The sequence below is a fragment of the Rhinoderma darwinii genome, chromosome 8, assembly GCF_050947455.1.
Source record: "Rhinoderma darwinii isolate aRhiDar2 chromosome 8, aRhiDar2.hap1, whole genome shotgun sequence".
Lineage (NCBI taxonomy): Eukaryota > Metazoa > Chordata > Amphibia > Anura > Rhinodermatidae > Rhinoderma > Rhinoderma darwinii.
In genome coordinates, this window is record NC_134694.1 from 106,303,290 (window position 1) to 106,320,932 (window position 17,643).

Below are 17,643 nucleotides of genomic sequence, written 5' to 3' on the forward strand. Positions count from 1 at the left end.
GTAATCTGTACATAGAACTTGTAATATCATCTAAGCATCCTGGGTGATCTTCTATTTGACGGATTTGTAACACCACATGTAGCCACATCTACTTTCAATTCCACAATTTACCTAATTTAGAAGTTAGGACCCGCACAGACACCTGCTTTAGTGTAGACTCCCCCACAAGCTCCATCTCCATCATCATCACTCTATATACACTATATATGAGAGCATTGTATCAGCATACTGCTTTTTCTGTTCATTGTAGAATGATATACATGTAATAAGTCAAAACAAAAAGAAAACTCAACTGGATTATCGTCAGTAAATAGCAGAGGTTTTGACATTGGATTTTTAGGGCTTAAGTACATGGCAGTATGGAGCTGCACATCCTCCTTGTGCTGACTTACAGGCTCCATCAAATGCCGCTGAGATATTCTTCCCTAGTAGCGATGCTTATGTTAGGTTTATACTGAATCCGACAGAAAATCCTTCATGTGCCTCCATAGGAAATCAGAGGCGTACAGAGGTTCAGTAAAGGCCCTATGTACCTCTATAGCAGCTCTATTAATATGGCCGTGGGGATGAGCCCTTAGCCCTTATTGATATACCATCAGTATAAAAACACAACATTTACAAGCAGTTATATTTCTCATATAGACATGTTCCCATGGACAATATTGTTCCTAATGTAGCAGAAACATCTATTGATTTAGTCAAAAACAATGGAACCCTGTCACAACGGTGACAAGCCAAAACCATTAGCGACATTTCCGTCACCATTGAGATCAATGGTGATGCAAACGGAGGCTAAGGTTTCCGTTTGTCTTTCCGTTGAGGGGTTAACCCATCGGACACCTCCGACTGTGCTATAACCTTGCAGTGAGAGGGTCTAGTAGTAACAACAGCTCATCCACGAAGTGATAGACCACGCAAGATTACAGAGTGAGGCCGCCAAGTGCTGAGGCGTGTAGCACATAAAAATCACCAATACTCTGTTATATCACTCATTACAGAGATCCAGGCTGCCTCTGGAAGTAAAATCAGCACAAGAACTGAAATGGGCTTTTATGGTCCAGCAACTGCAGACAAATGTAAGATCACCATGGAGTGGTGTAAAGCGTCCGCCACTGACTCTGGAGCAGCGGAAACGTGTTCTCTGGAGTGATGAATCACATCTCACTATCTGACCGACTGATGGAGGATCGGGGTTTGGCGGGTGCCGGGAGAATGCTATTTACCGGAGTGCATAGTGCCTACTATTGGTGGAGGAGGGATAATGGTCTGTGCTGTTTTTCATGGTTTGGTCCCTTATTTCCAGTAAAGAGTTAATGCTACATATACAAAGCCATTTTGGACAATTGTAACTTTCAACTTTGTGGGAACAGTTTGGGGTTCAGTCCTTTCTTGTTCCAACTTGACTGTTCGACTGTGAACAAAGCGAGGTTCATAAAGACACGGGTTGGCGAGTTTGGTGTGGAGGAACTCGAGTGGCTGCTCAGAGCCCTGACCCCAGCCCCAGCCAACACCTTTGGGATGAATTGGAACGGCGATTGCGAACCCAACTAAATGTTGTTTGGCTGAATGGGCACAAACGCTCACAGGAATGGGATGTCAAAAAGTATATATATATATATATACACACACACACGCTGTATATACCATATTATCTGGAATACATACAGATCATATTTGTATTTTTGTGTGTTTTTATTATTGATCTGTTCTTCATATTTCCTCACACTTCGCTATACTGCTTTGCCGCATTAAACAACATAATTTTGCCTTTGAGTGTGGTGCTTAAAACATTTCTCCTTAAAGTCTCTGTGCAGCTGTGAATCTGAGAAAGAAAAATAACGGCGCCTCATTGTGCAAGTATCTCAAAGGGAAAGGTTGGCAAAGTGTCATTGAGGGTCGAGGGGCATTAGGCTCACCTTTTAGGGCTGTGCTAGTACAACCCTGGTAGACGCGTAGTGGTGGGTTATGGTGGTCCTCAGCTGCTGCTCCTTCCTTGTTAAAGTTGTAATAAAATAAATAAAAAACAATGATTTCTGGCACGGCTGCAAAGAACCGAGGACGCCTATAAGTATTGCTAATAAAGTTGTTTTTTTCAATTGGTGAAGTGGCAAATCCTTGTTTTTTATTTCTTTTTTATTTCTTTTATCCGTGCAGCAGTGATCATGATTAAAATGTTCAGATAGTAAAAATATGCAACTAATAAATGTATTGTAATTATATTACACAATTGGCAGACACATAATCTAAGGAACTAAATGAGAGGAATATAACATAATTATCAAACAAGAATTACACAGCGCTCCGGACGGAACAATACAATAGGATAAGAGATTATGTAATGCAAACAGGAACGAAGACAAATGAACAAGTAGAGTAATAAAGTAACATCCCTGATCACATGTAATTGTAGAACTGAGCAATCATGGGTTAACAAAGGGTGTGACGACTTATAGGAAATGCTGGTTTGAACCCTGCAGATTCTTATGTCCTGGCTCTTGTGTACACAGTTCTCCTCATACTGCCTGCCATTCTCCTTTACTGCAGCTCACAGACATGGAGTTGCTCCTTACGTCTTTTCTTCTTGCCCTACTCCTGCTTCTCATGGTTAAAAAGTTGTTTAGAAACAGAGGAAACCTTCCCCCAGGTCCCAGACCTCTACCTATCGTAGGAAACTTACTGCAACTGACGAGTCGAGAGATACACAAACCCATCCTGGAGGTGAGTCTCTGCAGGCAGATGTATGTATTGGGTCAGGGCCCGATGACGACCAGTGATGGTCAGTAGAACAAGACTTGACCGCGGAGGCTGACCAAACATTAGTCCACATTTATCAAGCAGTGAACGGCGAGTTTTGGCGTACAAATTTGGCAAGCAACGGGAATAGTAGTCATAGTCTAGAAAGGAGGCGTACTTCACACCACATTTATTGTGTGGAATTGGAGAAAATAGCTGTAATTTACCGCAAAAAAATTATATGACGTTCCTGACTGTCAGGCGGTTAAAAATGCGCCAAATATATTAAGAAGATTGAATCTTTTAATAAATTTGGTGTAAATCATTCCAACCGCCTCCTTTATTCAGACTGGCCACTCTTTGTAAATGTGGGTTATACTTTCCTCCGGTCTGATAAAGAAGAGGGGTATGAATACCTCAACCAGTAACCCCAGAAGATGCTGTTTGCTGCTTATTTCCTCTGCAGTGACCACTACAGGTAGCTACAGCCCCCATTAGACTTTCTAAGAGATAACACACCAGCAAGGCAATTACCCTGCCACTGGCACCGCTTGAGAAATGGCCCGCATTGACTCACGGGATCCCCTTCTCCATGGTCCGCATCTCTCCATACTAGACTACGAATAGTCTGACAGCTCACTGTCTGCTCGTGACTGCCTCCTACTGTGCATTACACAACAGCATTCCCCGTCTCTAATTTACACATCCTCCTGCATCCACCTCTATTCACAGCCTTCTACTGATTGATGTTCATGCAGCAATACAGGCCACCCTGACCTGCCAGATCCTACAACACAGCGCTCTCTTCATGTCACATGCTGTTCTCCCTCTCCCTTGGGTAGCAAATCTCCATTATTCCTTCTCCTTCAGCCCACTGACTAGTTTCTCAGCAGCTGGATCCAGGCCTAGTCCTCTTTCTCCCAGTACAGCATTTGCCTCTACACTCCATGTGGTTCATTCACCCACTGAAGCGCTTCCTGCAGGAACTCCCTTTTATAACACAATACAACAGAGCCACCTAGGGGCAACATCACAAACTGCAACATAACTTTTATAAACACATTTTCGGTGTCCAGCATCAGCAGCTTGGCAGCCATGGCAGCGCTGCAGGACATTATTAGCTGCCGTCTAGATAACCTGCAAAGCAAAAGGGAGGAAGACAATATATATCTACAGGGCAACTTATTTGCAAAGGATACATGGCAGTCCATAGGCTTCAAATGGAGGATTTGTAGATTTGCAGTTCACCCTCCTTACACATCCACTAGGCTGACAGACTGGGATAAATTAGGAAAGGACAATAAGGGGAGAAAGAATAATGTCTTCCTGGAATCCTCGGTCCATACTATACCACTGTATGGCTACAACATTTTGATACCGCACAGTGAAGGGTTCAACAAGGGGATATTAAGGAGGCCCAACCATGTGGCCTCACCACAAATGTAGTGCCACTGCTAAGTAGGCTGGGCCTCTTTGGATGCTCAGAATTTTAGTTGCCTGTCCGCTCTCACCTAATTATGTATTTTTTTGTACTAGTTTTGTTCTTTTCCATTTGAATATTCATAAAAAGAAAAAAGTTGCACACGACCGTAAAAATCTTCCATAATTGCAGACCATATTTACGGTCCGCAATTACAGACATATTCACTTCTATTGACCTCGGACACCTTCCCGTATATTTTCATATTATAAAATGTTTTTTTTACGGTTTGTTTTCTTGTTTTTGTTTTTTTGGTTTGTTTTTTACACATATATATTATATGTTATTACATATTTTTTTTATTTAAAAAAAAAAAATACACAGATAACAGTCAATAGGGAGGGAGGGTGGGACAAGTGACGGCCAAAGAGGAAGATGCCCTCCCACCCTTGCCTTATAAACCCAGGCAAGGGGAGGAGGGCAAAACCGTCCCTATTCCCCCTAAAGCCACCCTGTAGGAGGGACCTTAAATCCCTATAGGCTGCCCTGACATTTACATAGAGTAAAGAAAAGTGGGGAGGGAGAATCTAACTTCCCCTAGCCCTGCTGTACCCATATTAACCCCTACATTGCCCACAGTCATAGTCCCTACGGCCGATAAGCCTGAGGGCCTGTACATTTCTGTACATCCAGCATGTCTGCAGATGAGGTACGGTATCCATACGTAATATTGTGATTTCTCACTGGACGACCAGCGCTTGTGAGCATATCCTATGTTAACTTTTCAGTGTTGGGAACCAGTTGCCAACTTCCCTGGAGAAATGCCATGGTGGTGGGGAGGGGGCGGGGCAGAAGTTCAGATGTGGCATCATCAATAAGCACCAGCAGCTCTTCTCCTGGTCTCCGCAGCAGCATGGACATCCAGCGTAGTCACCTGTTCACGTAATACGTGTTGCTAGGCAATAGTCTAATTTACTTGCGTGCAGTAATTGATACGTTTTAGTTCATTTTTCAGCGGGTCTGATGAATATTGTTTCACGGTAGATGTCTGCGGTGTGTTGGCCAGTACATGCACCAGCCACATGTGATTGCCAATACAAGTCCAATATTCAGTCAATTGGAGCTCTGTTTTTCGGTAGCTTTACAAGATCCACAGTGCACATCACTCCTACAACCTATGTCCAGTATATATCAGTGAGAAGCAGCGGTTGGGAGCGCTATCACGTCTCTCCCATGTCCCTCACAAGAATAAATCCAACAGATTTTTTTTTATTCAGTTGCACCTGTTTACAGCACAGGTAATGTGCTCTACAGATCCCAGCATGCTCCTCTACAGGCAGAAGGGAATGAACTAGATTTATAGATTTAGACTTTTATAACCAGATCATCTCTGCCGGCTCCTCAATGAACCCAGACGATAGAAGAAACACACATTGGATTCATTACTATTGTCCATGACAATCCATCCAAAGTTATATTTTCTGGCCTCCACTTGTACAGTGAGCGCTGGGATCTGTTTTGTTGCCGTGGGTAACACTAGTTAGAACCCCGGTGCTGTGTACAGCTTTATTACATGACAGAAGCGTTGCCCTGGAGACACGGAATACTCAGCAAGGGCGGTCAGTACGAAGCAAGCATCGAGAGAGAGAGGAGCGCTGAGTACTTTCTGCAGAGCAGGCATTTGCCCGGCTGGGCTCTTATTTGTTTATTTGTTTATTGTTTGTTTTGTTACTGTTTTCTACTCTCCACAAACACTTTATCTGAGGGTGTTGTGGAAGAGGCAGCCAAATGGCTGCAACTGGGAAAAAACTCCAGCCCCGGAGACATCTCCAACGTCTCCGGAGGTCCCCATACAGCCAAAAGCCTGAAAAACATCAAGAGCAAACTGGCTGTATTGGATTTATTACATCAGCTATAAGAGGTATCGTGCAGTGTATAAAAAACCTGCTGCCTAAAGAGGAATCTGGCCGATACCTAAGGCTGAAATCACCACCACCGAGACCTGTAGCCACCTGTGCAGCAACAAAAGAAAAACCCAAGGTCTGGACCACTGCCCCATGGCTGAGGAAACAATCTCCCATGGAGATGTATCTGGCTAGACAGTCATCAGTCTTGCCAACTCAGAGAGGGTCAGCAGCAGTAACATCAAGGGTCCGCAGTGCACCTTATGTCCTACCACCACGCATTAAGGTGACTGCAAAACAGCTAAATGGGCCCCGACCAATGGTCAGTTTGAGCAATGCAGCACGTAACAACTTGAGAGCTATGCTGACCGGACCTGTGGTAGATCAGAGATTGTCCAGCTCAGAGATGTCATCTATTCTGAGCAAGATCCCCAGGGAGAGATATCCTCATATTGCTGCAGAATAATGTAGTGGTTGAGTCAACTGCAGCGTGCAAATAACATCATATTGCACTAGCTGCTCTACTGAATGATTGATTTTCCGGTTTTGACCTTGGCTTGATTATTGGACTATGCTTATTGACTGCCGCCTGCCCTGACCTCTGCCTGTTTCTGAACTATGATTGTTTGCCGCCTGCCCTGATCTCGGTTCCGTTTATCGCCTATGATTGTTTGCCGCCTGCCCTGACCTCGGCCTGTTTATCGCCTATGATTGTTTGCTGCCTGCCCTGACCTCGGCCTGCTTATCGTCTATGATTGTTTGCTGCCGACCCTGACCTTTGCTTTGATATTGACTATTCTTCTGCCTGCCGATTTGGTACCTAAAGCTGGAATCCAGCCCAATTAGCATTTCAGCATTCAATCACCCTTAAGAAAACCTTCCTTTAATGCTCCAGAGGGTCCTTAGATCAATTTGAAGGTCCTACAGAATTAATTACCCCATGACAGGATACATACTATGGCCAGTGTCGGACCGGCCCACCAAAGGACTGTGTAATCCTCCTGTGGCTTGCCCCCTGTGCACTTACTACAATGCTCCTACTGTAGAGCCGGCTGGCAGCTTTTAAGTATAGTCAGGGCTCTGTCATATGATAAAGTGTACAAAAATTGCATGAAAATCAAGACATTGCTCAGTGGACTGCTGGTAGTAACACCTACTGGGGAAAAAATGGATGCATTGGTACGGCGACACCAAAGATGAGAAAGACGGTGGCCGCTGATTAGATTCTTCAGGCTGCCTGCATGTCAGAGGTCCAAACATCAGCGATCTGCAGAAAAGGTAAATGTCTATGTAATGTGTGTATAACTACTGTATATATATGTGTGTAATGTGTGTATAACTACTGTATATGTGTGTGTAATGTGTGTATAACCACTGTATATGTGTGTGTAATGTGTGTATAACCACTGTATATGTGTGTGTAATGTGTGTATAACCACTGTATATATGTGTGTAATGTGTGTATAACCACTGTATATGTGTGTGTACTGTGTGCATAACTACTGTATATATGTGTGTAATGTGTGTATAACTACTGTATATATGTGTGTAATGTGTGTATAACCACTGTATATATGTGTGTAATGTGTGTATAACTAATGTACATGTGTATGTAATGTGTATATGTGCATATAATGTGTGTGTAATGTGTATATGTGCATATAATGTGTGTGTAATGTGTATATGTCTAATTTGTATAAATGTAATATTTTATGCGTGTAGTGTGTAATATGTATATACATGTGTATAATGTGTATATTTGTGTGTAATGTTGAATTTGTATATATGTGTATGTTTGTGTATAATATATATATATATATATAATATGTGTGTATGTGTATACAAATGTATGTGTATCATTATTTAGAGATACTATTTATGTGTATGGTTAGTTGTACTATTTATCTGTACATGTCGGCTGTACTCCTTACTTGTATAGTATAGTGGCACTATTTGTTTGGTATAGTGGTGCTATTTACATTGTGTGTAGTTATTGGTAATATTTATGTGTATGGTAAGTGGCACAATTTATGTGTATAGTGTAGCGGCACTATTTATGTGTATGGTAAGTGATACTATTTATGTGTATAGTGTAGCGGCACTATTTATGTGTATAAAATGGCGGCACTATTTGTGTGTATATAGTGTAGCGGCACTAATTATGTGTATAAAAAGGTGTCACTATTTATGTGTATAGTGTAATAACACTATTTATGTGTATAGTGTAGTGGCACTATTTATGTGTATAGTGTAGCGGCACTATTTATGTGTATAGTGTAGCGGCACTATTTATGTGTATAGTGTAGCGGCGCTATTTATGGGTATAGTGTAGAGGAACTATTTATGTTTATAGTGTAGCGGCACTATTTATGTTTATAGTGTAACATCACTATTTGTGTGTATAGCGTAGCGGCACTATTTATGTGTATAGTGTAGCGGCACTATTTGTGTGTATAGCATAGCGGCACTATTTATGTGTATAGTGTAGCTGCACTATTTATGTGTATAGTGTAACGGCACTATTTATGTGTATAGTGTAGCGGCACTATTTGTGTATAGTGTAGCGGCACTATTTATGTGTATAGTGTAGCGGCACTATTTATGTGTATAGTGTAGCGGCACTATTTATATGTATAGTGTAGCGGCACTATTTATGTGTATAGTGTAGTGACACTATTTATGTGTATAGTGTAACGGCACTATTTATGTGATAGTGTAGCGGCACTATTTGTGTACAGTGTAGCAGCACTATTTATGTGTATAGTGTAAGGGCACTATTTGTGTGTATAGTGTAGCGGCACTATTTATGTGTATAGTGTAACGGCACTATTTATGTGCATAGTGTAACGGCACTATTTATGTATATAGTATAGCGGCACTATTTGTGTATAGTGTAGCGGCACTATTTGTGTATAGTGTAGCGGCACTATTTGTGTATAGTGTAGCGGCACTATTTATGTGTATAGTGTAGCGGCACTATTTATGTGTATAGTGTAGTGGCACTATTTATGTGTATAGTGTAGTGGCACTATTTATGTGTATAGTGTAGTGGCGCTATTTATGTGTATAGTGTAGCGGCACTATTTATGTGTATAGTGTAGCGCCACTATTTATGTGTATAGTGTAGCGGCACTATTTATGTGTATAATGTAGCGGCACCATTTATGTGTATAGTGTAGCGGCACTATTTATGTGTATAGTGTAGCGGCACTATTTATGTGTATAGTGTAGCGGCACTATTTGTGTATAGTGTAGCGGCACTATTTATGTGTATAGTGTAGCGGCACTATTTATGTGTATAGTGTAACGGCACTATTTATGTGCATAGTGTAACGGCACTATTTATGTATATAGTATAGCGGCACTATTTGTGTATAGTGTAGCGGCACTATTTGTGTATAGTGTAGCGGCACTATTTATGTGTATAGTGTAGCGGCACTATTTATGTGTATAGTGTAGCGGCGCTATTTATGGGTATAGTGTAGAGGAACTATTTATGTTTATAGTGTAGCGGCACTATTTATGTTTATAGTGTAACATCACTATTTGTGTGTATAGCGTAGCGGCACTATTTATGTGTATAGTGTAGCGGCACTATTTGTGTGTATAGCATAGCGGCACTATTTATGTGTATAGTGTAGCTGCACTATTTATGTGTATAGTGTAACGGCACTATTTATGTGTATAGTGTAGCGGCACTATTTGTGTATAGTGTAGCGGCACTATTTATGTGTATAGTGTAGCGGCACTATTTATGTGTATAGTGTAGCGGCACTATTTATATGTATAGTGTAGCGGCACTATTTATGTGTATAGTGTAGTGACACTATTTATGTGTATAGTGTAACGGCACTATTTATGTGATAGTGTAGCGGCACTATTTGTGTACAGTGTAGCAGCACTATTTATGTGTATAGTGTAAGGGCACTATTTGTGTGTATAGTGTAGCGGCACTATTTATGTGTATAGTGTAACGGCACTATTTATGTGCATAGTGTAACGGCACTATTTATGTATATAGTATAGCGGCACTATTTGTGTATAGTGTAGCGGCACTATTTGTGTATAGTGTAGCGGCACTATTTGTGTATAGTGTAGCGGCACTATTTATGTGTATAGTGTAGCGGCACTATTTATGTGTATAGTGTAGTGGCACTATTTATGTGTATAGTGTAGTGGCACTATTTATGTGTATAGTGTAGTGGCGCTATTTATGTGTATAGTGTAGCGGCACTATTTATGTGTATAGTGTAGCGCCACTATTTATGTGTATAGTGTAGCGGCACTATTTATGTGTATAATGTAGCGGCACTATTTATGTGTATAGTGTAGCGGCACTATTTGTGTATAGTGTAGCGGCACTATTTATGTGTATAGTGTAGCGGCACTATTTATGTGTATAGTGTAACGGCACTATTTATGTGCATAGTGTAACGGCACTATTTATGTATATAGTATAGCGGCACTATTTGTGTATAGTGTAGCGGCACTATTTGTGTATAGTGTAGCGGCACTATTTATGTGTATAGTGTAGCCGCACTATTTATGTGTATAGTGTAACGGCACTATTTATGTGCATAGTGTAACGGCACTATTTATGTATATAGTATAGCGGCACTATTTGTGTATAGTGTAGCGGCACTATTTATGTGTATAGTGTAGCGGCACTATTTATGTGTATAGTGTAGCGGCACTATTTATGTGTATAGTGTAGCGGCACTATTTGTGTATAAATGGTGGCATTGTCCATTTGTATTGTATGTTAGCATGTTTTATGTGCTTCATTATGAGCGCACAATTGTCTCATCTTCAGCAGGTTCGCATTCTCTTTCTGCGCTGCACATATATTTCAAAACCGGTAATCGGACTGTTCCTGTATAAGAGACATAACCGGTGTTTACATTCTGACTTACATTCTGCTCTCATTTCTCAAATCTATAACATTTTCTGAGTATTAAATATCTGAGCAACGCAGAAGGAAAGCGGCACTTCAGGTCGCATCAAGAACATTGATAATGTAAACTTAACATGCATTGTTTTTATTTAGATAGACGGTGGGCGCTCAGAATCAAGGAACCTCAGTCCCACACTGGCCGTGCCCTATACAATCCAGTGTCCCACTCATAATCATGAACTCATAATCATCGACACTAAGGCATCCCCTAAGGAATATACCAGAAGCCTCTAGGTCCACAATCCAGATACAAGACACATACCTTCATTTTTGTAATACTGTGAGACAGAAGGCACCAGAGATTTTCTATTTCCACTGGACAATTCTCAACAGGGGTCTTCATCAGAGGCCTCCTCTCCCTCTCCCAGTATTTTAGCTGATGTCTGAGACTCCCTCATCCCTGCACCCTCCCATAACTGAGCAGTCCATGAAGCATTTATGGAAGGCCAAACAAGGAACATGTCATATCCCACAGGGAACCATTCTTGCTGCCTCTTCATAGGACCAGAGACATGTAATTTGCCTATATTGATGTACCGTCTCTTAAAGAGCCCACACCTGCAAGCTGCTGTCCACCATGTCCTATCCCTGGGAAAGCTGCTGGACTTTAAGGGGGCTCTGGAACTGACTCTAATCAGTCCCCCTTTATCTCTTCCTAATCAATACAAGGATAACTATAATTATAAAAAAAAGAAAAAGGACACCCTCCTCTACTTCTGATTCTACATCCATAAGGCAGGATATTGAGCAATGCATTCAGCCTCATAAATATGACTTGATGGCCAGGCAGAGATATTCAGCAACACTGCACTACTATTACAGCTCTCACTATGCCATACAGATTCCTGGAGTACAATACAAGTCTAAATGCAAAGGCCGTCCTGACAGACTTACTGATTATTTTCAATACATTGGACAATTCTCAACAGGGGTCTTCATCTGAGGCCCCCTCTCCCTCTCACAGTGTTGTCAGAGACTCCCTCATCCCTGCACCCTCTAATAACTGAGGAGTCCATAAAGCGTTTTAGGCCATAAATGGAGGATGTCATATCCCACAAGGAACAATCCTTGCTGCCTCTTCCTCTGACCAAAGACGAATCTAAATTGCCAATATTGATGTAACGTCTCTTAAAGGACCCATGTCTGTAGACTGCTGTCCACCTGGTCCTATCCCTGGGAATGCTACTGGACTTAAAGAGGACTCTGGTAACTGACTCTACTGTGGACCTTAGCAAAGAACTCCATGAAGCCTTTATTAAAGGCCCAACAAAAAGATGCAATATTTCTGAGGAAACCATCCTTGCGGCCTCTTCATCTGTTCAGGATCTAAATTGCCTTTATTATTGTCTCATAAAGGGTCCATGTTCATCCCTCGGGCCGCTTGCTCTGGTAACTGACTCTACCCGGGGCCTTACATTCCCCTTGATTTCCTAATAAGTACTAGGATAACAATATAAGAAAAAACAGGAAAAAAGTAAGACAGCCTTTCTCTCTCACAGTATTCCAGCCGATGGAGAAGACTTCTTCATTCCTTCTCAGGAGTTCATGAAGTATCTACTCACAGCCCAACCTGGAGGATGATAAAGAAATTGTTGACTTTCAAAATGAGGAATTGCTTCAGTTAGGAGACCTTGACCAAATCACATAATGAACTGATTAATAAAAATAAGAGAATGGAGTAAAACATGGATAAAACGTCCATAACAATTATCGACATGAGAGATCAATCCCTACAACCACATTTGACTTTACGGAATTGGTCTCTAAGTCACTGATTTCTGCTTCCAGATGTGTCCACCATTCAGAAGACACTGGCCCCAAATCTTCTCCATCAGATGTGGACTTCTTTGTGACTAATCTCTTCAAGATCATTGTATTTTCTACAAATGGGCCATTCCCATGAAACTACTAAAGTGAAAAATGGCCATCATTGTGTTTAGACAACCCCTTCTGCATCTCTGAAAGCCTTGAAGAAATGGGGGCTCCTGTCCCATCACCACTGAGAAAAAAAAGGCACGACCTCGGAAACTCAATAAGGAATAGACGACAGTTGGATTGTGATGGTAAGTGTAAATACTGACTGATTTCCCTAATGATAATTTAGTATGTGCTTATACTCTTTACATAATGTGTATTAAAATTCTTCACAAACACGAGTAACGTCGGCACAAATCATAGATCACCGGTGGCAAATAGCTACGTTCTGGGATCAGTGGTTCCACATGACGTTTCCTCCGGTGGTGCTCTGTGTATAAAGTCCATACTAGGAATCATTCAATATAGAAGAGAGTCCACGGCACTCACCATTTGGTATCAAGCATATATCTTTTCTTTGCTTTAAAGTAGGTAAAATATAAGGAGCGGACACATATAATTTGGACGAATTATATGTTTCTTCTCCTCGTATTTTACCTGCTTTGATGCAAAGAAAATCTCTGATACTCTGTTTATTATTTATCCCACCTGTACAGTAAATTGCTGCACCGTGACATTTTAGGCTGTGTTCACACTTTGCAGCCATATTACGTTTATTTGCCACAAAAATGCTGTTTCTGGAAAACCCACTATTTTTACCCTGTAAGCAGCTATTCTAGTAAGGCTACAGCTACTAACCACTGACTGCACTGGGCATATCCGTCACACTGAGCAGACACATGAGAAATATCTGCTTAGTATCAGGTTTTTTTTGTTTTTTTAAATCAGCTGTTTGATGAGGGAGTGGTGCCCTGGTGAGCGCGGCGCCCCTCCGTACTCTTAGTAGTGGCTGTGCCTGGTATTACAATTTGCTATGGTTTTATCCCATTTAAGTGAATAGGACTGAGCTGTAATACCAGACACCGCGGCCTCTATCTCTATAAGAACAGACCTGAGCTGTACAGAGCAGTGTAAACAACAAAGTCGACCAGCGCTGCGGCCCCTTCAAACAGCTCATTAGTGGGGGTGCTGAGAGTCGGACCCCCACCAATCTAATATTAATGTCTTATCCTAAGAATAGACCATCGCTTTAAAGGAAATAGAAAAACCCTTTAAATATAAACCCCTGGTAAAGCTGCACATGTTCTGCACAACACACAAATCTAACTCATATGAATCGTCTGGTAAATTTGCCTGTTTGATCTGATAAACGTCTCATATAATTCATTTGCAGCTTCTTATCATCCGTGTAAATAACATCCGTCAGTGCAGTGTAGTCATTCTGCATGTAGCCTGTGCAGATCTTGTACATTGGACTCACGTGACTACAAATAATAGGCAGAAGATAACCCTCCCCGCACTGTACTATATATATATATAATTCCTACATTCCTGCTGTCAGTGTGCAGAGAAGATTGAGCTGGGAGTAACAGGGACCATCCTCCTGATATTTGATGAGAAAAAACGTACACCCTGGTCCTCCCCCGCTTCCCGTACTGGGCACTGTTCTGCATGTGAGCGCTACTGAAATACCCCGGTCTTTCATGAAGGTGAGTAGCGATGAGCTCCATCATAAAGTATCTGCTGCACTATAATCCTCATCATTCATGGTATTCAGTGAGACGGGTATCACTTAACCTATCTTCTGCCTCCTGGGATGACGCTGCAGTCCATATGACTGCTTCAGTCTTTGGCTGGATTGACACGAGGTCATTACGTCCGTAATTGACGGAAGTATTTCGGCCGCAAGTCCCGGACCGAACACAGTGCAGGGAGCCGGGCTCCTAGCATCATACTTATGTACGATGCTAGGAGTCCCTGCCTCGCTGCCGGACAACTGTCCCGTACTGAAATCATGATTACAGTACAGGACAGTTGTCCGGCAGTTGTCCGTCAATTACGGACGTAATGACCTTGTGTGAATCCAGCCTTTCATTGGCTGCAGCAGTCACATGGGATGAAACGTCATCCCAGGAGGCCGGGCTGCACTCAGAGAAGAGGGATGTATCGCTATGACAACGGAGATCGGGCACAGTGAGGCTGAAGAACATACACACCAAACAGTTGCAGTCCATAACAATACGACGGGTCATGAAATAGTCGCATGTACATGTACCTTTGCCATGGACATTTGAGGAGTGTTTCCAATGACCAAATAACAGGAACATTTGCTCCATCGCAGCTTAATTGGCTGACACACTTAGTTTTTAGAGAGTTACTTCCAGAAACTCAATGTAAAGTTTTACATTTGTGGCTTGAGGTACGGCTTAACTAGTAATGTTTTGTGTCCATCGATCCTTTGTATGTCATAATCTACAGGAGAAGGACAACCCGGACACTGAATTCCACTTGGAGAACTTGTTTGGTACAGTGATGGATCTCTTCTCTGCTGGAATTGAAACCACCAGTACAACTATGAAAAATGCCCTCCTCATCCTCCTCAAATACCCGAATGTAGCACGTAAGTAACGTCTTGTGATCGGTTACATTATATGAGGTTGGATTTGTAGGCCGGATCCGATCAGCAGTTCCAGGAGTTTGGCCTCTTTGGCGCCTCCATCCGGTGTATTAGGCCAGGTGACACTCGAGGGGGTGACGTCGATTTGGCCACCTCCTGTAATATTGTGAGGGAGCGCGGGCTCCACGTCCGAGCGGGAGTTCCTCCCGTCCCCGGGAGTAGACTCCATCAAATACAACTTATAAACATTTCCTAATATTAGGAAGTGAATGACATATTGGCCTCTTTTCACATTTAGAGCAAAAAACATGTTTGGGGGGAATACAACTTAACCTGGTGATCAAGGAATATAAATGAATGAGAACAATAATAACACTAAATCTCCTACATGCTCAACCTACATTATTTATACATCTGTGGTACAAAAATTTTATGTTTGTGTGCAGGGAAAATCCAAAAAGAGATTGACAATGTGATTGGACAGAATCGATGTCCTGCCCTGGAGGATCGCACTTTCATGTCATATACAGATGCAGCGATTCACGAGATCCAGGGATTTGCTGACATAGTCCCTCTGGGAGTTCCACATGTGGCCAGCGAGGATACAGTATTCAGAGGATACAGCATCCCAAAGGTCAGAATCGTAAAGGATCCTTACAAGAAATTCATGGAATTTACTACTTAGAGAGCAATTCCATCCAGTAAATATTCATAAACGGAATCAGTCATTATATATTCATTATATATACACATTAGATCGTTGACTGATAATACTACAATTGACGGGTCTGACTGACTTTAATCTACGGTTTATGACCAGATTTAGAATTAGATGGACGTTCAACAGATGTCGTCTTATTGCATTATTAGGATCCAGTTCTCTTGTTCATGTTGATTGGAGATCCTGCTTAAAGTATTTGGTAGCTTGGATAAAATGAAGATGCTGTGTTAGGCTCGGTTCACATCTGCGTTAAAGGAACAGTGTCATCACAAATAAATTTTTTATATGTTAAAGATGTTAGTGCTTTAATAAAAACGTTTATATTCATTTGTGTGTTTGTGTTTTACTGTTTCTTATTTTTACACTTTTTCTTCCCTATGGGGGCTGCCATTTTTTGTTCCATTTCTGTGTGTGTCGATTAACGACACACACAGACATGGAGTACGGCAGCCACAGTCCCATAGGGACTGTGAACGGCTCCCGTCCCATTCACGTCCGTGTACGGCGTCTGTGTGGGAACTGCGCATGCGCCGCTCCCACACAGTCCTATTCGAAATTGGCGCCGTCCGGCGCCATTTTCCTGTGGACCGGAAGTCGCGGCCGGACTGTAATATTACTACTTCCGGTCGCGGCTTCCGGACTTGTGCACATGGAACAGCGGCAGCAAAGGGAGCGGACGGGCCGGAGGGAGCCGCGGCGGCAGGAGCAGGTAAGAGATTTCAATGTATGTTAGTGTTTGTGTGTGTTTACTACTGTATGTAAACCTACTACACTGTGGGTTACCTCAAAAAATGGCGACACACAGTGTAGGAGGTTAAACCTTTCAAACCCCTCGTTTATCCCGGCACTAGCCAGGATAAAGGAGGGGGGGATGCTGAGAGCTCACTAGAGCGAGGGCTTTTAACCCAATGTTGCAATGCTGCAATTTTGGGAACTAGCTCCATCTAGTGACCAAAAATGGGTAGTATTATAAATTAGAAAAAATTTATAATATTTCCTGTCTCTTGAAAAAAATAAAAAAAATTTGAACAATGTTTAATCACCCACACACTAAATGTTTAATTTTTAAAAAAAAAACATGTTTTTCTGGCAACACATTCCCTTTAAGACCTCCATTATATGACAGATACCAATGGTGGCCGACAGAACGCATTAAGCTAAATCGGGGTCCATCGTGGTTCTTCATTTCACTGCATGAATAGCGCTACAATTCTTGTGCCGTCAAGTGTTATGGAACTTGTTTATTTCTGTTGCTTATATAGCACCAATATATTCCACAGGGCTGTATAGAGATTGTCATCACTCACAAGTATTTTAAGTGACCAGAAGATTTTGACCCAAGACATTTCCTGGATGAAAATGGAGCTTCAAGAATAATGAGGCTTTTCTTCCCTTCTCCACTGGTAATATGACATGAATATATGAGCAAGAGCTTTTTTTATACAATTCATAGGGGTAGAAACTTCTAGCAGCTGCTCCACACCCACACGCCACGCTGTATTGTGTCAGGGATAATGGCCTGTTCCTTTGGTTTGTACG

The 17,643-nt window shown here is 42.0% G+C and overlaps 1 protein-coding gene across 2 annotated transcripts; it reads left to right on the top strand.

Annotated features, from left to right (window-relative positions):
* The first annotated feature begins 11,649 nt into the window (after positions 1-11,649).
* On the top strand, positions 11,650-16,126 carry LOC142659751 (cytochrome P450 2B19-like). 2 transcript variants are annotated; one of them, XM_075836191.1, is made up of 3 exons: positions 11,650-13,074; positions 15,245-15,386; positions 15,830-16,126. In XM_075836191.1, exons 1-3 carry the CDS (start codon positions 13,072-13,074, stop codon positions 16,066-16,068), a joined length of 384 nt encoding a protein of 127 aa, XP_075692306.1. In that variant the 5' UTR covers positions 11,650-13,071; the 3' UTR covers positions 16,069-16,126. The 2 variants fall into 2 exon arrangements, with proteins under 2 accessions (XP_075692306.1, XP_075692305.1); XM_075836190.1 differs by lacking the exon at positions 11,650-13,074 and adding an exon at positions 14,340-14,475.
* The last annotated feature ends 1,517 nt before the right edge of the window (positions 16,127-17,643 follow it).